The sequence below is a fragment of the Erythrolamprus reginae genome, chromosome 1 (assembly GCF_031021105.1).
Source record: "Erythrolamprus reginae isolate rEryReg1 chromosome 1, rEryReg1.hap1, whole genome shotgun sequence".
Taxonomy (NCBI): Eukaryota; Metazoa; Chordata; class Lepidosauria; order Squamata; family Dipsadidae; genus Erythrolamprus; species Erythrolamprus reginae.
The window spans coordinates 264,715,574-264,737,759 of record NC_091950.1 but is presented as its reverse complement, the minus strand read 5'-3'; the positions used below and the strand labels follow the sequence as shown (position 1 = coordinate 264,737,759).

The window sequence follows — 22,186 nt, the reverse complement described above, 5'->3', positions numbered from 1 at the left end:
ACACCAGTGTAGCAGAATAATTTTTACAAACATGTACTGTATACTTTTAACAATCATGTACACTTTTTACAAACTTGACACATTTAAAACTAGTGGACTTCAACTCCCAGAATTCCTCCTCCAATCATGCTAGCTCAGGAATGGGAGTTGAAGTCCATGTCTTAAACTTGCCAATATTAAGACTAGTAGACTTCAACTCCCAGAATTACTCCTCCAGTCATGCTAGATGAGGTACTTAGAAGACAAAAACAGCCCCATTTTTTTGAAAAATTGGCCTTTTCCCCATTTTTCTCGCAAAAATGGGGCGGACAAAGAGTCTGGGAAGCCTGCAGGGAGCTCCTATGCACAGAAATACACAGCAAACAGTGTATATAATCTGTGCTGTTTGCTGGGAGGCAGATTTTTCCCCTTTTCCTCCCCCCAAACTAAAGTGTGTCTTAGTTAATTATAGGGTAAATATTAAGAACCACGCCTGTGACAGATTCTACTATCAGGCAATGCCCCCCTGTAAAACCAGCTCTTGTTTCTTGTGCCTCATTCATTAGAAAATTCAGTGGGACTTTTAAATCAGACATAGATTACAAAACCAGGTCTGGAAGAACGAAAAGCTGAAAAGGTAATAAACACCATATATAAAGCCACCACTGCTTCTGATCACCTTCCTATTCGAACAAGCAAAGCAGGCTTCATCTCGATTAATAAGAGTAATAAATCCTTCTGTTTTGTCTGTGGCAAGAAGGAAGCATCTGAGACTAGCGGCTTGCTCCTGTCATACAGGGAACATTAATGGGCACCAGCTGGGCTGTAGCTCGAGCTGCTACACACAACTTTGCACTTTGCACAGCAAGAGCTGCTGTGGCAATGGTGCAAAAGTACCTCCTGTATAGATTCAGAAGTACACTTCAATTGTGGTTCCCAGGGCAACCGAGTAATGGCAGCCAGCTGGCTTTGTACCACCTGAGCGCGTCAAAGAGCAAGGCCTCCGCTCAGCTCATTCCAGCATGGAGCTCTGCAGATGCCAGTTTAGGTTGAGTTTAGCACCCTCCAAAGTCATGGCCGATGCTATCGTGTTCCCTTTCGTTCATCACCATGTAAGACTTTCTGCAAACAAACAAAAAACAAACCCAGGGTGGCTTTTCTGTTCTCATGCAGATGGGAGCTCTGCTAGACCTGCCCTTCAGTTTTTGCCTTCATTTCTCCTGACTCTGGAGACTTGGATGCACAGCACTTGCATTTTCAACATAGAGTTTCTGCCATTGGTTTTAAATATTTGAACGTTGTTTTATAACTTGCATAGTTAATGAAGGTGTTAAAAAAGAGACAGCTGTAATCTGCACAAGAGTAAATAATAGAAATAATTATGGGGATATTTCTTTAGTGTGCAATATAAATCACAGATATGTTTGCAATTTAGTTATGGCATGTTTATTATTAATATGTCCCCTTTACCAAACAAATAGGCAGCTGCTGGTGTCTGATCCAGCTCAGAATTCTCAGCCTGGGATTCAGCTAAAGAAGGCTAGTTGTTGGACAAGAAAAATATATATTTGTAATCTGTTTGTATTTCTGATCTCTGTTTATCACTTTCCCCCTTTTTGGAGCTTGGAGAGCCTAGGGGCCCTCTCTAAGCCACCTGTTCTCTATTTCTGTCCTCTAGATCAGTGTTTTTCAACCAGTGTGCCGCGGCACACTAGTGTGCCGTGAGACATGGTCAGGTGTGCCGCGAAGCTCAGAGAGAGAAAGAAAACAAGAGAGAGAAAGAAAGAGAGAGAGAGAGAAAGCAAGAAAGAAAACAAGAGAGGGAGAAAGAAAGAGAGAGAGAGAAAGAAAGAGGGAGAGAGAGAGAGAAAGAAAGAAAGCAAGAGAGAGAAAGAGGGAAAGAAAGAGAGAGAAAAAGAAAACAAGAGAGAGAGAAAGAGAGAAAGAAAGAAAGAAAGAAAGAGAGAAAGCAAGAGAGAGAGAGAAAGAGAACAAGAGAGAGAGAGAGAGAAAGAAAAAGAAAGAGGGAGAGAGAGGGAGGGATGGTGGGAGAGATAAAGACATAGAGGGAGGGAGGGAGAAAGAGAGCAAAAAAGAGAGGAAGGAAGGAAGAGAGAAAGAGGGATGGAGAGAGAGAAAAAAGAAGGGAGAGAAAGAGGGAGGGAGAGAGAAATAGAGCGAAAGGAAGGAAGAGAGAGAGAAAAAAATGTCCAAACTTTTTTTAGCCCCCCCCCCCCCCTTCAATGTGCTCCAGGGTTTTGTAAATGTAAAAAATGTGCCATGGCTCAAAAAAGGTTGAAAATCAATGCTGGCTGGGGAATTCTGGGAGTTGAAGTCCAGATATCTTCAAGTTGCCAAGGTTGGGAAACACTGTTCTAGATGTCACTCTATAAAATCTTTTTTTTTTAAATAGTCTTTGACCGCCTACCATCTTTTTTAGTAGAAAAGCCTATCAAATATGGGGCTGGATGTTCAGGGCAGTTACTTATACTTGTTTTCTATGAGGCAGCCAGCTACTCCAACGTTGAATTATTATTTATTTTATTTTTTATTTATTTATTTTGTCCAATACACATTGAGGGTTTTAGTGGATATATATCTATATACACATAGTAAAATGCATGATGAAGGTTATAGAGGAGATACTCATAGTAAAATATATCTAAGAAATAATAGAAAAGAAGATATAGTAATAGAACATATCAATGAAAGAATAGAAGAAGAGATATAGGAATAGAAGAAAAGTATAGGAGATATAGGAGAGCAATAGGACAGGGGACGGAAGGCACTCTAGTGCACTTGTACTTGCCCCTTATTGACCTCTTAGGAATCTGGATAGGTCAACCGTAGATAATCTAAGGGTAAAGTGTTTGGGGTTTGGGGATGACACTATGGAGTCCGGTAATGAGTTCCATGCTTCGACAACTCGGTTACTGAAGTCATTCAAGTTTGGAGCAGTTAATATTAAGTTTAAATCTGTTGTGTGCTCTTGTGTTGTTGTGGTTGAAGCTGAAGTAGTCGCCGACAGGCAGGACGTTGCAGCATATGATCTTGTGGGCAATACTTACATCTTGTTTAAGGCGTCTTAGTTCTAAACTCTCTAGGCCCAGGATTGAAAGTCTAGTCTCGTAGGGTATTCTGTTTCGAGTGGAGGAGTGAAGGGCTCTTCTTAGATGTTGTTTGAATCATCTCATTGTCTTCTTGGATAAGTGAGGGTCTGTGCACTGGCTCTGCTCCCAGTTCACTTGTGTCTGCCAGTTGTCGGAGAACAAATTGCAAAACTTTGCTCACCCACCCAGACGCTGCCATTTGGGTTCTTTTACTCTCTGTGCATGCACAGAATGCTTTGCATATGCGCAGAGGGTAAAAGATGTCATTTGGGCAGGTAGCTGGAGTCTTGCGCTGCTTTCGCGACCAGCTCTCTTAGCTGACAGGTATGAGTGAACCGGGAGCATTTTACTCCGTGGATCTATGGTAGCAAAAAAAAAAAGGCATATGACCAAAAATGTGGACTACGAGTTTGACACCTGGGGTATTATGGAAGACAAGGGATCCACAGGAACCTTCTTTATTTTTCCTCCTCCAGAAACATATTGGGATCTAACATTGTCATTATTTCATGGGTTATAAACTCTTGAGCATTTCTTTAAGGAGTCTGCTTGGTACTTTCATTATTTATATTTATATACCAGGTAGGAATCTATTCATGTTTGGCTCTTTATTAATTTAGCCTTTTCCTCCTCTCCCCTCCCCTCTCCTTTGATTAATCAATCAGTGGTGAATAACTTAAACTATATCTGTGCTAACCAGGTAGGAACATAAATATTAACCGCTTGGTGAAGTAAGGGGATAATTTTGGGGAAGGGCGCATGCTTTTAGTGCATTGAATGGATTTGGGAAGGCAATTTTAAAAATATATAGTCCTGATTTGATGAATGCTTTACAGACATTAACTGGGTTGGTAGTTCATTGGTAACTAGAGTAGCTTTTATCTACCCTTGTGTTAGGTGATCCCATTTGAAGGTCCTGTTTAATTGGGCAGCTGCCTTTTGCAAGAGTGAGAAGTTCCAAGTGTAGTCCCTGGACCCATTGCAGAGGTCCAGTCCTAAGGTTATTAGGGAATGGGTCACTGAAGCTAGAATAGACTAAGGTTAGAGCTGAAGCTGGATATAGGCCAGCTACACACACACACACACACACACACACACACACACACACACACACACACACAGTCTCCTGTATTTTGGGTGTAAAGATGAGAATGTATCAGCCTCTCACAAGTATAGGAGGACTGTTTGCTAGACTCTTAAGTTTGCAAGGTGTGAAACCTGATACCTTCCTACTCAACAGATTGTCTCATGCTTGTAAATATATACAATCTTGATATAATTAGCAGTCATTGTACTATGAAAGTGAGAGATCTGTCTAGCCAGTCTCCAATTAATTTTCTTTAGCAGGGCATTCTTCCATATCCAGAAACCCAAGTTAGCCTTTCATCTATTCACAATAGACGGGAAGGCCTTTGTTCAGCTCTCTTGTGTTACACTAAGTCTTAATCCCCAGATATTCACCAGTACCACAGTACAGTATAAATCTCTTCTTTAAGGGCAATAATCTTTCTGGTTACTCAAATCTACTTGAAAATTTTACCACTAACTTTATATGTGTAGTATCTTTTGAGATAATTAATATATCAAAAGCAGAGATGTATTCGGAGATATTGACAATGTCTTCCCTGAGTCATAGCAGGGAAGAAGGAAAGAGAGGATAGAGATAGATAGAGAAGGAAAGAAGAAAAGGAATGAAGGAAGAAAAATGAGGTGAGAGAAAGAAAAGGAAAGTGAGAGGAAGGAAGGAAGGTGAGTGAGTGAGTGAGTGAATGAATGATAGAAAAGGAAAGTGGGACAGATGGAATGGAGAGAGAGAGAAGGAAAGAAAGAAAGAAAGAAAGAAAGAAAGAAAAAAAAAAAAAAGAGAGCGAGCGAGCTATTAGGAGCTTCTTACCACTTCTTTCCCAAGAACCTCATAATGACAAAAGTATGTAAAGAACATTCTTCAGCTTGTCTTCTGCTAAACTGCCATGTCTTCTGCTAAGGCTAAATGATGGTTTCTTTCCTCTCCTCTCACCCCCATGTATAGGCAACTCATTCATGCCAGTCATTTTTTGTAAATGCATTGATTTCTGGCTCCCTAATTTTCAAATTTTCCCCAGCTGAAAAAGTGTTCAAAATATAAGATGTTTCTACCATACCCTGCTGGATACCATGGACCAGATTTAATTCTTGAGTTAAATAATATAAGGAAGCTGCTATGAAAACAAAAGCCATTAATTTTGCTTCAGTGGGTAAATAAATTGAGCTGCATTAATGATTTTTAGACATTTAGCTATACCTATACGTAGAGCATAAGCATGATGTATGTTTTCCCCTTCCTCCATTTTTCTCCATACCTTTATTTCCTATCTTATAGAGAACCATGACTTGACTGCCATCTGACTCCTCCCCCCCCAAATTCATTTAATTAAAAGAACACAATGGGAATCTTCCAGAAGGGTAACCATATTGAAATGCCAGCTTTCAGCATTGACATTTCAAGTAATATCTCTGGGGGCCACATATTCTTCAGGGCATTCTGAAAAATAAAAGAAAAAACCCCCAAAATAGTATGTTCCTGCAGCTCAGTGATTTATTTGGAAGAGTGCCCAGAAAATAAAAGTAAAAATTATGTAGGTTATTAAGAAACCTGGGGGTGAGGGAGAATGGGGTGCACAAATCTGTGAAGAGGAGCCTCATCTATCTACCCGCTGATAAATGGTATTTTATGACTGGCCATAAGTTAGCAATAGCCTTGAGTTTGGAAAGCTGAGGAGACTTCTATCTAGGATTTTTTCCCCCCTGAATTTTATCCGGAAGGAATTGAAATGGAGCTGGGGGGGGGGCAGAATATAAAAGTACTGAGGTAAAAATCTAGCTCTCTGCAGAAGACATGGTTCAGAAGCTACCCGTGCCAATTAAAGATGACCCAGGAAAGCCAGAGATGGGAGACCTTAAAATTATGCCTGTGTTATTAAGCAGAAAAATGGTAATCTCAGCAAATCGCTTTACTCTCCCGCATTAATTGAAATAGCCGTACAGAAAGCAGCGTTGGGGAAAGTCCTTCCAGTGACTTGTATCGCCTGCTGTCACCTCGGCTATTTATGCAGCTTGCTGGCTTTGTAGATTATTGGGGAGGGGGTGTTTTTTTTTCTCTCTCTCTCCTATGTGCTTTATTGTTAGAATGAAGTTCTGTAGGATTCTTTAAATGTTTTTACATGTCCGATGAGCAGTGCCTTGCTTACGATTGCAAAAATGCTGGGGTGTACGCTCTCTTTCTCTCTCTTTCTGTTCCAGAATACCCCCCCCTTCCCTGCCTCCCCCTACTGTGATCTGTTGACATTATCCTCTGTTCCTTAGCTTCAGACAGTAAAGTCATGACATGTGCGGCTGTTTGGAGGATGCCGAAGGAATTGGAATCAGGCAATCATGAATCCCCTGATGATTCATCAAGCAATGCTCAAATCCTGGAGCTACTCTGTCACCTTGACAACACAGCCCATGGCAATATGTCCGGGTAGGACTCTGCATATTTTATACTCCCAAGGAAAAAAAAGAACGAAGGGCAGACAGTTTCTATTAAACCTGAACTTTGTACATTGAAATATACATGCCTTACCTTATGGTTTCTTTATTGTTATCTTAGACAGGATCAGGAATTAAAAGTAAATAGTCCTTCAAATATTTAATATGCCGTTTAACTGTTTTAATGCACTCATTCTACAATACCGTGTATTTCAACGTACATATTTTGTGTTACACACAACTGATGTTAATAACAGCTCGGTTGCTGGATGGAATTTCACTTAGAAAAGACTGAATCTGTGCTCTGGTTGCTCCCCTTCACTTGTGTTACATTCTCCATCTCCACTCTGTTGGGTAACTGGTGTTCCTTGAAATTCTTCCTTTATTTTATGCTTCACTTTGTAACAAAATAAGGAAGTGGTTTTCTATCAATGACTCATAGTGATGCATAGCTAATGCTTATCAAGTAAGGCTTTTCCTATTCTTCTTCTCCTGCTATCTGGTGAAATAGGTCTTCTTTGTGCTGCTTATATACCCATGCAGATAAGGAAATCATGAAGGGTCCCATATACTGGAGATGACTTAATTTCAGCCTCTCTATATGTTCTGATCATCCAGTTGAGCACTTGAATCCTAGATACGTATGGAAATATTTTACCTGGCGTAATATCCGTTTTCCCATTTGATTTAGCTAGGCTCAATATTATTTAAATTCTTTACTACATATTGATTGATCTCTGCTCCTGCATTTTAAGAGAAAAATGTTCCCAGAGAATGCAGTGATTATTGAAATAGGTAAAACGATATGGTTTGATTCATTTATAGGTTAATTTGTTTAAACTTGTATCTACACAAAAACGTGTCCTTTAAATTTCAGTAATTTCAGCAGGCGTCTCCTGGACCCCAAACAACATGGGTCCAAATCCAATTCTTTGGGATGCCCATTTTCTGGGTCATGGCAATCTGGGGATATTTTTGTAGCTTTTTGGTTGCTGCACATTTTATGAAATGAATTTATTGTGCATCACAACATCCTGCTGAATAATCACGTAATCTTGGTTCCTCTCCTTGTGTTGGCCAAACACCTGCTGACATAATTGGTCCTGTGGACCTAATGTTGACTGCACCATGGTTTGTTTGTTATCTGTCTGGGGCTTTCTGCTCCACACTAATCTTTCAGATCATGGGAAGCCGGTGTTACCATATGTAGCCACTGGTAGCCATTCTCTGCTATGGGTCACTTTGGTAAATCACCCAAGGGTAGGTCTTTCCAATCGGATTCTTCTGTGGGTCTCTACTGCAGAAGCCTTTGGATGAGCTACACATTGCCCACAAGGATTGTGCAATGGCCTCACCTAACAATAGCAGGACTCTTCCTGGGTCTCATCTGCTAAATTTCTTCTGGCCTTCATACTCTACCTTTTGATAAGTTCTTCTGCGCCTGGACTGCCCTAGTTCTGCCGCTTCAGCTCCATTTAGGTTATTCTGGTCTTCCCACTGCTTTATCAGTACCTGCTACAGCTGCTATAGCTTCAGAAAGTCGTTAGCTGGCCAATCTTTCCCTCCTGGCCTTAGCTGCTTGGCTTCTAGCACTGCAGCTCAAACAAAAACCCTTTCTGGCTCTCTTGATAAGAAACTTCCATGTGTCACTCCAGCCAGTTCCAAACTCCCCAGAAATACTCCCCAGATCCCCTCTCACATCTCAGCTACACATCCCTCCTTCACATAGCTGGGCTATAAATTCTTGCTTTTATCTACATAGCTCCATCAGTGTACTAATTTAAAAGCAACAGGGAAGAGAGAGGCTGCAAGGCATTTCTTTCCGCTGCTGAGCCAGACCCTGCCTTTGACAGACAAGTACAGCAAGCATGCCATGTCAAAACTAGAATTATTTATTAGTTGGAATCCTAATAGGTACATGTCCCTACTGCACAGGTAGACTACGTTTATATGTAGGTGGGTGTATCTGTGTGTATGGGCATGCAGATTGAGACACACAATTTTATAAGGTTTGAGCATTTATATTCAAATAAACCAAATGCTTTGAGGATAAAAAAAGGCCCCTTATATTGCCATGTTGGAAACAATGTTTAGCAATAGGCAATAACATAATATACATTTGGACTTTTTTATATAAAAGTAACCTAAGAAACAAATGTCATTCCACTTTGGACTAAATTGGCTCTGGAAGTATTTTCAGTGCATTCCTTAAGGTACTGGGACAGAGGAGGCAACACTCAAAGATCCTTTTAAAATTAAGGTGCTGATGACAAGATATTACATTTGTATTTATGATAAGAGCTGTGGTGGTGCAGTAGCCGGAATGAAGTATTTTAGGCTAACTCTGAAAATCCACTGCCAAAAATTCAATCCTGATCGGCTCAAGGTTGACTTAACCTTCCATTCTAGTCCGTTAAATGAGGACTCAGATTGTTGGGGGCAATATACTGACTTTGTAAATCACTTAGAGAGGGCTGCAAAGCTTCTATTGCTATTGTTTATTATACCTATAGGTTCCTGGGTAGCTTACAAATTAAAGACATACATTTAGAATTAAGATCAAAGCATCTCTGAGTCTAGGAGTGTTTTTCATTACTAAATTTCTGTCCTTTTTCTTTCCACTTTTGAATTTATGCATAAATTATCTGTATTAAAAGATCTTGAGTATCTTGTGTTCAGGGATTATGAATAGAAAAAAAATGTTGCCTGATCTTTCTAATGTTTCCTTACTCCATCATTTTTTACAAGTGTTAGGTAATCCAGGAAGGTTTGGTTAGTAGTCCATTGAAGAATAATGGTTATATTCTACCCATCCTAACTCTTAGCAGTAAATTTGCATATCACAGTTTGTTTGTTTGTTTGTTTAATTAATTTAAAACTCTAGAATTGGGAGAAGCAGCTAGATTTCTTTCCTGATTAATGCATAAGTAGATACAGGAGTTCTGGTTTCCTTGCCTGCACAATTGCAACTAAGTCCTGCCAGTTCTTTTTGAGAACTCTTAAAGAAAAGGAGACGTCTTCCTTATACCAATATCCATAACTCTGATTACAGTGATCCCCCGAGTTTCGCGATCTCGAGTTTTGCGAAACGCTATATCGCGATTTTTCCACCCGATGACGTCACTCCCTTCCTTTCTCATCTTTCTTTCTCTCTCTCTTTCTCTATCTTGCTTCTTCCTCTCTCACACTCTCTTCCTCCCTCTCTCATCTCTTTCTTTCCTTCTCTCTCTTTCTCTATCTCTCCCCCTCTTGCTCTCGAGCGGCAAGCGAGCAGCCGGGCGGGCGGGTGAACGGGCAAGCGGCAAGCGATCTTGGGGTTTCCCCTTTGCCTGGGCGGCGGGAAGACCCAGGGAAGGTTCCTTCGGCCGCCCAACAGCTGATCTGCTCTGCAGCGCGGCAGCAGCGAGGAGCTGAAGATGGGGTTTCCCCGTTGCCTGGGCGGCGGGAAGACCCAGGGAAGGTTCCTTCGGCCGCCCAACAGCTGATCTGCTCCGCAGCGCGGCAGCAGCGAGGAGCCGAAGATGGGGTTTCCCCGTTGCCCAGGCAACGGGGAAACCCCATCTTCGACTCCTGGCTGCTGCCACGCTGCGGAGCAGATCAACTGTTGGGCGGCCGAAGGAACCTTCCCTGGGTCTTCCCCACCGCCCACACGCAAACTCCACCATCTGCGCATGTGCGGCCATGGAAAAAGGGGCGCGCATGCGCAGATGGTCTTTTTACTTCCGCACCACTACATCCCGAAAAATCGATTATTGCGAGGGGTCTTGGAACGGAACCCTCGCGATAATCGGGGGATCACTGTAAATGACATTTAATGCCATACAGTACTTTTGCTAAGCGTTTTCCTAGGAAAACCCCATGGTTCAGTGAAGAACAAAATAACTTCAGGAGTCATGACAGGGGAATAAAGGATGAGTGGAAATCAAAGGAAATAGAAGAGGGGGTTTTAATTGGGGGGGGGGAGTGGTTGGTGGATTGGTGGGAAGCCCACAATATTTGGCTGGGACTCTTAACAGAAGCATTTCACACTGTAGGCCCTATTTATAATTACATAACATTGGATTTCTTCAAACAACCTGAATGATTTGGACCTAAAAATCGTGGATAGTACAGTATTTAAAATAAAACCCATGTGGAAACAATTGGCCTAGCATATTTGGAGAGTTGTTTGGGGGAGGGAGTTGGTCAATTGAGGAAACCTTAAATTCAAACTACTTCAGAGGTTTTTTAAAAAAAAATTCCGATAACCATTTGGCAAACTAGATAGATATAAAATTTAACTGGATCATGTATGACTCTGAAACCAGTTTCCATCAAGGGGTTGCCATTAAGCACCCTCAACAAATTAACAAACATCCCATGAGATGTTATTAATTTTGTCCTCTCCCAACATTGTGATTCCATTTTGAAGATTTTATTTTGATTTGGTGACTGCGGTTTTCAGCAGGTATGATTTAACTAAAGGGTGAAATGTTTTTGAACATTGCTGGTCCTCTGGCTGACAGAAATGCCCTAGTTTGTTTGCTTTATTTTTCTCTGACAGCCCATCTGCAGTTTTAGTTCTTCCAATATAGCTGGCATCTTCTGATTGTTTAACTTGAGTCTAAAACATTTCATGCTCTCTACTGCTACTGAGGGGTAGCAATCTCTTACAATGCCATGTTTAAAAAAGTATTTTATCTTCAGACATGTATAAGCTGTTGATCTTGGATTAATTTAACATCATTATCCTTGTATTTCTTTCTTTGTTCTTTTCTCCCATTCTTCGTTTTATTCTCTACTAGGCCTCTTCCTTTCTTTGGAAGTGAATGCTTCCTTCATTCAGATCCTTTCCATCTTTTTTATCTTCTGACTTTTTCCCTCTCTTGTCCCTATTTTACAGACTTTAAAAAAATTCCCTGATCATCTGATGTCCAAAACAAAGCAGTTGCATGGTATATTTCTGTGAACATGGGGGAAATAAGCTGTCTTGGCGATTCTCTTGCTTTCAAACTTAATGACATAGTCAAGTAGAAATCCATTTTACCTCATTAGAGACATGAGAAGCAGAAGAATGTCCTGCATTGATAGGGCTGGGCCAGAACCTCAATTCAGAAGAACTTCAAGAGAAACACAAAGACTGGATTTTATTTCATTTTATCTAGGAGTATGCCCCCCCCCCCCCCAAAGTGCTAAAAAACTATTATGGGCAAAGTGATCATTCAGAGCTATACATTCATCAAACGCTGTCTTAGAAACTGACGTCTTTCACATTTTTTTAAACAAAAGGTTTTTTTATTTTTTCCAGCAAACAATACATAGTTTCTGCGGAACGTATTGTTTGGGTCACATTTGATAGTCATACATAGTTTTCTAATACTTGATCAATTCCATTATGTCTCCATTTCAATTCCAACCCATAATATTATCCATACATATTTCTTTATCTTAACTTATTTTCTTTTTATTGCATACATAATTTACTAATCTTCCAAATTTCTGATCCCACGTCAATTAATTGTATTATTTGCAACATTTGTCATATTTTCTATATTTCTATATTACAACTCTCTGTATTTTATTTAATTCACTTTATTCAATTCAATTTATTTCAAATCTTATTTCAAAATGAAGCAAATTTCTTTTACATATTCCATCTATTTTCTGTTTTATGCTAGTCAGTATTCATTTTCTCCAAGTCTTATATTTAGAAACTTCTTAATTCAATTAACAATCCACATTTAAGCAAGTTCCTCAACCATTTTTTCTATTAGTTCTGTTTTATCCTAAAATATATATCTATATCTATATCTATCTGCCTGCCTGCCTGCCTGCCTGCCTGCCTGCCTGCCTGCCTGCCTGCCTGCCTGCCTGCCTGCCTGCCTACCTACCTACCTATATTTGTTTTCATAGATTTTCATGGGTATATGTATGTAGATTGTTCTGAGTTCGGGTTTTTCCCCATGTAATATTTTGAGTGTTTATGCGACGTTTCGGTGAAATCACATTCACCATCACCAGGCTGAAGATGTTAGCTTCGTCATACTTTGAATATTATATTATAAACTATATTCAAAGCAGCACGAAGCTAACAACTTCAGCCTGATGATTATTACACGAAGTAAAACCCGAACTCAGAGCAACCTACACACACACACACACACATACATATATATATATACACACACATACATTCACACACACATGCATACATACATACACACGCACACATATATATATGTTAATTACTACTAAACTATTTTACAATAAACCTATTTATTCTGTTATTATTGACTTTTATTATTAGATTTTAACTGTTTTTATTGTTGTTGTATTTATTCTGATTGTTAGCTGCTCAGAGTCCGTTTGGAGTGAGCGGCATATAAATACAATAAATAAATAAAATAAATACAATAAATATTCATCTATCCACCATTAACAATATTAATACAGTTTTCTTAAAACCTTTAATATAGCCCTTATTTCCTTTCCTTTTTTCGCCTGCCTTTGTTTATCCATTTTCCTTTAGTCCTTCCAAAATTCCGTTCCTTGCTAAATCTCTCCTTTTGCCCCATTTCTTTAACTTTTTCTTTTCCTTTTTCCTATTCTTATGTGTTTTGTAGCTTTTCACTCGAATCTTTTTGGCTTTTTTCTCTTTTTTAAATTTATTGTTCATGTGATCCCCCAGGTTTCACTTATCTCTTCCCACCAATTTGCTTTTTACTCCTTGATTGATTCTTTTTAAGTACTGTACTTTTCTCCTTTTTCAACTTTCCCCTCGCTACTGTAAACCCTAGTGAAATCATTCAATTTTTTGATTCTATCTCTGCATTGTATTTTCTTGTTCCTCGTTTCTCTTAATCACCCTCCTCTATTTTCTGCTCAAAATCTTTCAACACAGTTTCTAACTTTTCTATTTCATGCTTCAACCCAGTTTCTAATTTTTATCACCTTTACAATTTTACCTACAGCTTTTAACATAGCAAATAATTCTTCATATATCCAATCTGCCATGTTGCCAATTTATGTTTTTTTAATATTATTTCACACTAATTTCAAACTTAAGGTCCATGTGGTCTTTTTCTTTTAATTTTATTCAATTTCCTTTTAACTCCAGTTCAAATAATAATCCAACCCAGCCCAATTACAGAGCTTATTTATCTTCCACCACTATCAAAAAACAGAGTCAAATAGTCTGGGCAAAGCAGAACGCTCCCTAAAATTTTTCAGGTTTTCCTTTCATTTTCTTGCAATTAAAAGTCAGATATTAAAAGAAGATATATAATTTCTTCTTTCTGTTATTTTTATTTCTCCAATTTAAAATTGTATCCAAAGTAAAAGAGAACTTCTTGGGGTTTAAAGTTTTAGTCTCTGGATCCCCCCCCCTTTTTTTTCCCTTTTCCTTTGACAGTTCCCAGGTGCCACTTAGCTGCTATTTCAGCTAAGGAATTTTTTTTAAAAATCCAAATTGAAAAATTGCTTTTACCTGTGAGTTGGTCTCTTTCTCACCAGGTCCCGGCACTTTGTCCATTCATCACTCCTGCACAAACACCTAGTTCGATTGCCCTAGCTTTGAAGCGGTCATTTAATAATGGCCAGTGTCCCTGCTGCCGATTTGAAAATCTGTCTCTAACTGCTCGAGGAACTTGCCTGCTCCTCTGGATCATCTGAGATGCCTCTTTTTCTTCACCATCCTTTCAAGGTGGTTCTGGGCGGAAGGCCCCCCTCCCAGTGGTGGTTCATCAGACTGGTTTTTCCACAAAGCTTTTCTTAGCTTTGCTTTTTCCAGCCTGTCTTACCGCGACACTTCCAGTTTCGCCCAAGTCTTTCACATTGAAGGCTGAAAATTAAGATTCTCTAATGTTATTAGATTATTTGGTTTTCTGTCAAGCAGAAAAATCTGAGCTATGCTACCAGAAAAAATCTGAGCTATGCTTTCATTTTTCTATATGTATCCATAAATCCATATAATTCTATACTATTTTTTAATGAGTTATATATTTATCCAAATACATACCCATACCCACTTAAAAAAAATATTCCTGAAAAAAATATACACACATACACAGAAATACATGCCACTTTAGCTAGCCAGCCAGCCAAAATGGTGGTTATAGCTGAAATGAGATTTGATTTGATTTGATTTGATTTGTAGGCCGCCCCTCTCCGCAGACTCAGGGCGGCTAACAACAACAGTGAAACGTCATATAACAAATCTAATATTTAAAATAAGTTAAAAGACCCTAATTTAAAAGACAACCAAACATACACACATAATTTACATAGTAGCTTTCACTAGTGTCAGAACTAAGTAGAAAGTTAAAATAGCTTGCATGTAAATGCATAAGTAAAATGGGGAGAACTCATGTCATTTACATATCTTTTTTAAAGAACATAATGTACAGATGGACTGATACATTTCTGATGTACAATGTGTGCAATGTGGAAGTTCTTAGCTGTAACTTTTTTCCAATATTTGTGGAAAAGCCACATATTTTAAAATATTAATCCCAATATTTATTTAGTACATTTAAAAGTTTTGCAAATCCTCATTTTAAGATCAAGGAACTCGGTGAAATTTTTTAATAAAATTCTCAGGCGATCCTTTAAAAGTTACTATCAGCCTATCATCATCAACTCCAGCCAAAGGCAACTGGAACTACTGGGAGCCATAATTCAGCAATATCTGGCAAACCTGAGAGCCCACCTCTGATGTAATGTAAACAAAACATAGAATAAATAATCTGGTGAGAGAGTTTCCTTTCTTGTAAACAAAATTCTAGCTTGCCACGCAGCACATATATATTACATTTTCATTTTTTTCTGTTATGCTTTCATATGACATAAGAGCACTGCAATGCAAGGGAGTTATTATTTGTCTTCTAACAAAGAAAACAGTGGCCTGCCTTTTCACAAAATCCTTAAAAAAAATCGTATGTGACTAGAATGATTTAATAAAATAAGTTATCAGAAATTATCAGAAATGATAATTTTGCAAGGATAAATTTAGCAGATCTTTTTTATCAGGTGCATTGCTTGAATTATATTGATTTATCATTAGTTGTAAGCCGCTCTGAGTCGGTGGAGAAGGGCAGCATAGAAATTTAAACAAACAAACAAACAAACAAACAAACAAACAAACAAACAAACAAAACAAACAGATAGTATTCTCTATCAGATTTGAAGCATGCTCCCCTGAAAACCCCATTAACATTTTAAAATTGGAATAATTTTCATTTTTTAAAAAAATGGTGTCCATTCATCCTAATCTGAATATTAGTCAGTAGAATTTGGTTTGGAAAATGCCTTGGAAAATGCTTTCTAGTATTAAGTGGAAAATAGAGAAAAACCCATGATAGTTGGTTTTAATTTGTAAATAATGCTTGGCTAAACTTTTTGTTTATATGTTCCCAGATTTTTCTCTTTTTCACTTCAGTGATGAGTCCAGATTCAATTCGAAACAAAACTATTTCTCTTCGTTTCATCCAACCTGCTATTCTGTGTCTTTTTTTCCCATCAAACCTGTTAAATGCTTAAAAGTTTGTGAACCTTTCTGAATGTTTAATATTTCTGCATAAATATGACTTAAAATATCCTTGGTTCTCCACACATCCTCAAACTATATAAAGAGGAACAGTGAAACAAAAACATTATATTTGATCATATATTTATTGAGAAAAATTATTCAAAGCTACATATTTTTGTGGGGGAAAAGTATGTGAATTTCTAAGATTCTCAGTTCATTTGAAGGAAAAATTAGAGTCTGGTGCTTCAATCAATGGGATGATAATCAGATCTGAATGTGAGATGTCCTGCTTAATTTCAGAAACAGAATTTTGGATATTCACAATCAAAGTCTGATCTTCACAGCAAAGATGTGGAAGAGTTTCATAGCTAGAACATAGATTTCTCAAGAGCTCTGAAAACGGTCACAAAACGTTTTCCAAAGGGTTTGGACCAGCGGTAAAATCTACTTACCTTCCCTACTAGTTCGGAAGCATGTGCTTTTACACCCTCTGCCCATGCACAGAAGGCTTAGCATATGCGCAGAAGGTTTAAAAAATGGTCACCTCTGGGCGGGAGAGCAGAGCCTCATGCTGCTGCCACTACTGGTTCTCCCAAACTGGGCCAAACCAGTAGCACTTCACCCCTGGTTTGGACTCCTCCACTGTCAGACAGATAAGGTGCAAATGGAATCAATCCAATGCCATTTTTATCCTCCCTTCGGCATGGTAGGCCAACAAAGATCACATCAAGAGCAAGATGTGCAATACTTTAAGAATTCTTGAAGAACCCCGGGTAATATCTAAGGAACTAACATCTCTCTTGTATTGACAAATGTCAGTATTCATGACACCAGGTGAACACTAAACGAAATTGGTATGTTTGTTAGGGTTTCAGGGAGAAAGCCACTATTCCCCCCAAAAAGAACATTGCTGCCTATCAGTTTGCAAAAAACTACATGGATAAGCCAGAAGGTTATTCAAAGATTGTTTTATGGACAGATGAAATAGATGTTTTTGCCTTGAATGAAAAGCATTGTGTTTGGTGAAAGTCGGAGAGTGCTTTCTAGAATGAGAATGTTATGCCATCTGTGAAACATGGTGGTGAGAGTATCATAGTTTGAGCCTGCTTTGATGTCTCTGGACTAGGACGGCTTGTCATTTTTGATGGAATTCTGAATTCTGAATGGTAGCAGCAAATCCTACAGGAAAATATCTGGATATTTATTCATGAAATGAAGCTCCAGAGAAAGTGTGTTATGCAATACGTCAGCGACCCAAAATAGACAAGTACAGTGGTACCTCAAGATACGAACCCCTCATCTTACGAACAACTCGTGATATGAACCCGGGGTTCAGAAAAATTTTGCCTCTTCTTACGAACTTTTTTCGAATTACGAACCGGCGTTCGGAGACTGCTGGGAAGCCGCGCGGCTGTTTTAAAAGGTAACAGCCGGGCGGCGGGGCTTCCCAGAAGCCTCCCGAACGCCGGTTCGTAACTCGAACAAAGTTCGTAAGAAGAGGCAAAATTTTGCTGAACCCCGGGTTCGGTTCGGGAGGTTGCTGGGAAGCCCCCCAGGCCGGCTGCGACCTTTTAAAACACCCGCGCCGCTTCGCAGCTGTCTCCCGAAGCCGAACGCGGAAGTTCGGCTTTAGCATTCGGCTTCAGGAGACAGCTGCGAAGCGGCGCGGCTCTTTTAAAAGGTCGCAGCCGGCCTGAGGGGCTTCCCAGCACCCCCCCGAACCCTGAACCCGGGTTCGGGGGGGTGCTGGTAAGCTCCCCAGGCCGGCTGTCACCTTTTAAAACAGCCGTGCGGCTTCCCAGCAGTCGCCGAAAGCCGTTTTTTTGCTGGGGTTTTTTTCGTTGCACAGATTAATTGACTACATTGTTTCCTATGGGAAACAATGTTTCGTCTTACGAACCTTTCGTCTTACGAACCTCCTCCTTGCACCAATTAAGTTCGTATCATGTGGTATTACTGTAATAGGTCCAAAGAATGGTTGAAATAGAAGAACATCAACGTTTTGGAATGGCCAACTCAAAGTCCTGATCTTAATTCTGTAGAAATGTTGTGGAAGGACATGAAGCAGACAGTTCCCTCAAGGAAGTTTACTAACAGTTTACTTGCTTGAGTTGAAGCTAAGAAACCAGCTAAAATTTATCCAAACTGACATTCAGAACTAATCAACAATTATCAGGAACATTTAATCACAATTCTTGTTGCCCGAGGGGGAAAGGGGCACAACAGTTACTGAAAGCAAAGCTCAAAAGCTACTTTTGCCAGACAACATATTTAGCTTTGAATCATTTTCCTCATTAAATAAATAAATGACTCTGATAACTAATATGTTTTATTGGGTTTGTCAAGATTGAACTGCTTAGCTTCTTTCAAATGTTAATGCTTTTCAACTTACCAAAGAACTAGGGGGAGGAAAATGGAATGTAGAGACTGCATGCAGGGATTGTGAGAGCTTTTAAACTATCAAGGTCACAACTGTAGGTGCTGGAGAAAAAGATGGACTGTTCCTATAATAAAGGAATGTTTCATAATTGGATAATGTGATAAACCAGGGGTGGGGAGAAGGAGAAGTTATTGTTTGACTGGGCAAGCATTTGAGCAGGAAAACCAGAGCTGATTTTATTTCTTCAGCACCAACATGATGTATACAATAAAACCTTTGGGAATCCAATTCTCTGAGAGTATTTCCATGTTTTGGGTTTGCTAATTGGACCATTGGCAGGGTTCTTCTAAGCAATAGCAATAGCACTTAGACTTATATGCCGCTTCACAGTGCTTTACAGCCCTCTCTAAGCCATTTACAGAGTCAGCATATTTCCCCAAACAATCTGGGTCCTCATTTTACCTAACTCAGAAGGATAGAAGGCTGAGTCGACCTTGAGCCTGTCAGAATCAAACTCCTGGTGGTGGACGACAGAGTTTGCCTGCAATACTGCATTCTAGCAACTATGTCACCATGGCTCCTTATCTAGTTTTATGGTTTGTGTAAAAGATCATGTTTTATGTCATAGTTATGCAGAAATATTGAATATTCAAAAGGGTTCACAATTTTTAAAGTATCTTTCCAAATGGGGATTCTCCAAGCTCTCGTCTTCCTTAGAATTAAGGATAACCCTTTCAAACAGATGTTTGTTTACTTCAATCAGGAAGCCTCTACTGAGACCTTGGGGCCACTTATAGGTCTCAGAAACCTTGAATATGTCTCCCATTGCCCCTTCAAGACTTTCGTTAAATTGGAATGCAATGTAAATTAAATCCAATTTAGTTTTTATGTTAGCTCCATCTAAATCAAATTAAATCAAAGCAAGTCTTTATTACAGTCATAGATCAGAATAGCTACATCTATCTTTTCACTTATAGTCCCTAGCCTACCATTCAAATATGACTTTTTGCCTAGAAGTAAATCCAGAAAAATCTGAACTAAATAGGCAATTTGGGTTTTGTTCCTTTGCTTACCTCACTGAGCATTTTTCAAAAGACACCCGTGTAAGAATTTTGAATATAAATCAGAACTGTGATAGTCCATTGTCTAACAATGGACTCTTGACTGAACACCGGATACTATTAATGAATATGCCTATAAATTTTCTTCAAATGAGACCTAGACAATGGACCGCTATCATCAAGAGCTTTTCTCCTTCTCAACATGTTGGTGATTTGACACAGAGGGAAATCAATTTCATTCAGTAGTTCCAAGTCATAACTTAGTAGGGAAAAATTAGATATTAAGAATAAAAATAAACTTTAAGATGACTGGCTTTTTTTTTTTTCCTTTTGCAAAGCCACAATGGTTGGAATGAATCAAGTGAATTTAGGCTCTCCCAAATCTATTGCACAAAGTTATTGCTGTGACATTAAGATGGAGTGAAGTGAAGAATCGTATAAGTATTACTTTAGGTATATGGAATATAAGTGTAACTTAAAGGTGTTTATTTCAGGTTCAACTTGGTGATAGCATAGATAAATAAATATTTTAAAAATAAACTTTAAAATATTTTTCAATTGTATTTTGTTAACTTAAAATGTACAACATAAACACAATCTTGCTGTAGAGAATAATAAAAAGAAGAAGAGGACTACCTATTGTAGTAGTAATATGGGAATACTTTGAGTTTCTCTGAGTAACATTGCTGCATTTTGTGTTTCTAGGGTTGCCTGGGAACCAATGGGAGATGGGAAAAAGCTGATTTCGCTGGCTGATAAACATCTCCTTCTATGGGATTTGCAGGAAAGTTCAACCAAGGCTGTGGTAAGGAGTGTATCCCATTGACATGGAGCATAATACAGTACAGTCTCGATTATTCGTCCTTCGGTCATCCAACATTCTGGATTATCCGACACTGCTTGGGGGCATGGCTGTAGGCATTTCTGTGCCCCCAAACATGGCAGTCGCAATGGGGAAGGTGACATGCAGAGCCCCAAACATGCCCCCAAACATTGTGATGAAAAGGAAGAAGGTCGTTGTATCAATGGAGTAGAAACTTGCAATAAAACTTCAATGCGTTTGCAATTCATAGTGATTTCAAGGCTTTTCTTAGACCCACCCATTGTTTATTATTATTATTATTATTATTATTATTATTATTATTATTATTATTATTATTAATTGGATTTGTATGCCGCCCCTCTCTGCAGACTCGGATAATAGAGACTCTACTGTATTTGATGTATTTGCCTATCTGAATGTGTTTGCTATTGGAATAGATTGCTAACCTTTTTAGACATAAGCATTGCTGTGTGTTCAGGTCCGTCAGAAGAGGGATAAATAGTTTCAAAAATTGTGAGAATCTGTTTTTATTTGTTGAAAAACTGCACCTTGTTCCTAACAGCAGTGGAACCATCATAGATGCCAAGGTTTTCCTTGTGAGTGGAAGCCTGTAGCGTCCATCTTCTACCCTGCTTGTTGATTATCCAGAAAGCTTCCTTAGCTCTTTTCTAGTAGTTGCCAGTGTTACATGAGCTTCTTCCATCCACTACTCCCTCTGTCCCTTGCCAACTGTTGGCCAATTCCCCTTCTAGAGTAAAATCTGCTTGCATGCAGTGATCAACATTCTTGTCTGACTGAAGTGTCAGGATGTTATAGACATACTTGTGCTTCCCGTCCTTCCTCTCCATCCCTCGGGCTCCTTTGCCTTGTCTTGGTTTAAGGTTCTTTGAATGTTAATTAGGCTCTTGCTGTCCCAGGCAGGTTCTTTTGCTCATAATCTCAAAGTTACCATATTTCTTCCTTAATTCCAATCTGTATCAAATATCAGTATTACCTTTGGGATGTTCACCAGTCTGTCATAAGTCGTAGTGCTTAATGGAAAGAGAATTTTCCGCTGAACCTCAAGCTCTTTGGCTTTAACATGTACTCCACTTGAATTCAGTTACAGAAATTGATCACTGGCACATGCTTTCATTAGCTGTGCAGTTTCTCCAAATTATAAGATTCAAATTAACTCGTTGTTCACTTAATTTACAGTTGCCTGGACAATTTCTCTGTAAGTGAAGGCTTTGTGTGTGTTACAGGGGAAAAAAGGAAAGGGGAAAAAAATTTGCTTCAGCTTTGGTGCCCTGGCACGGTGACTTCTGTTCTTAACTAATTATGCAAATTAAGATTATTTCCATACATTTCGCTGTTGTGCATAATTGATGGTTTGCTAATTATGAAGATGGATAATAAAACCGGTAGATGTGCTCTCTGTGTTTTAAGATTCTGTGATGCTCGTCCTATCTCCAGGTATAAAGCATCACCCAAGGGTTGTCCATTGACACAGACACAAACATTTTAAAAAGAAATTACAAAACTGTGACTGATGTGCAGGATGTGGAATAATAATTTGGATCCTAACATCCATGACCAAGATCCCCTCACACAATGAACTTTTTGTGTTTCCACTCTGTCTCATTACAAATCTTTCTTTCGTGAAGGTTAAGGATTCTTTATAGCAATTTGAGCATTACAGCAGCAAGGAATAATGAAATGAGCAAAAGTGAAGAGGTAGAGGAAATCAGTGAAAAATTGCATTTCTTGTGTGAAATGAAGAGATTCTTGATTTTATCTGTCCTGTCGGGCTCTCTGGTAGAATCCTCCCAAAAATGCACA

The 22,186-nt window shown here is 39.0% G+C and overlaps 1 protein-coding gene across 3 annotated transcripts in view; it reads left to right on the top strand.

Annotated features, from left to right (window-relative positions):
- Positions 1-22,186, top strand: part of EIPR1 (EARP complex and GARP complex interacting protein 1) — an 83,419-nt gene that overhangs the window by 31,811 nt on the left and 29,422 nt on the right. For 2 of the 3 annotated variants that reach the window (XM_070732939.1, XM_070732937.1), the window contains exons 4-5: positions 6,432-6,588; positions 20,248-20,347. In XM_070732939.1, the coding sequence (XP_070589040.1) occupies positions 6,449-6,588; positions 20,248-20,347 (240 nt within the window). In that variant the 5' untranslated portion in view covers positions 6,432-6,448. The remainder of the gene's footprint in view (positions 1-6,431; positions 6,589-20,247; positions 20,348-22,186) is intronic. The other variant, XM_070732938.1, reaches the window with a different exon arrangement.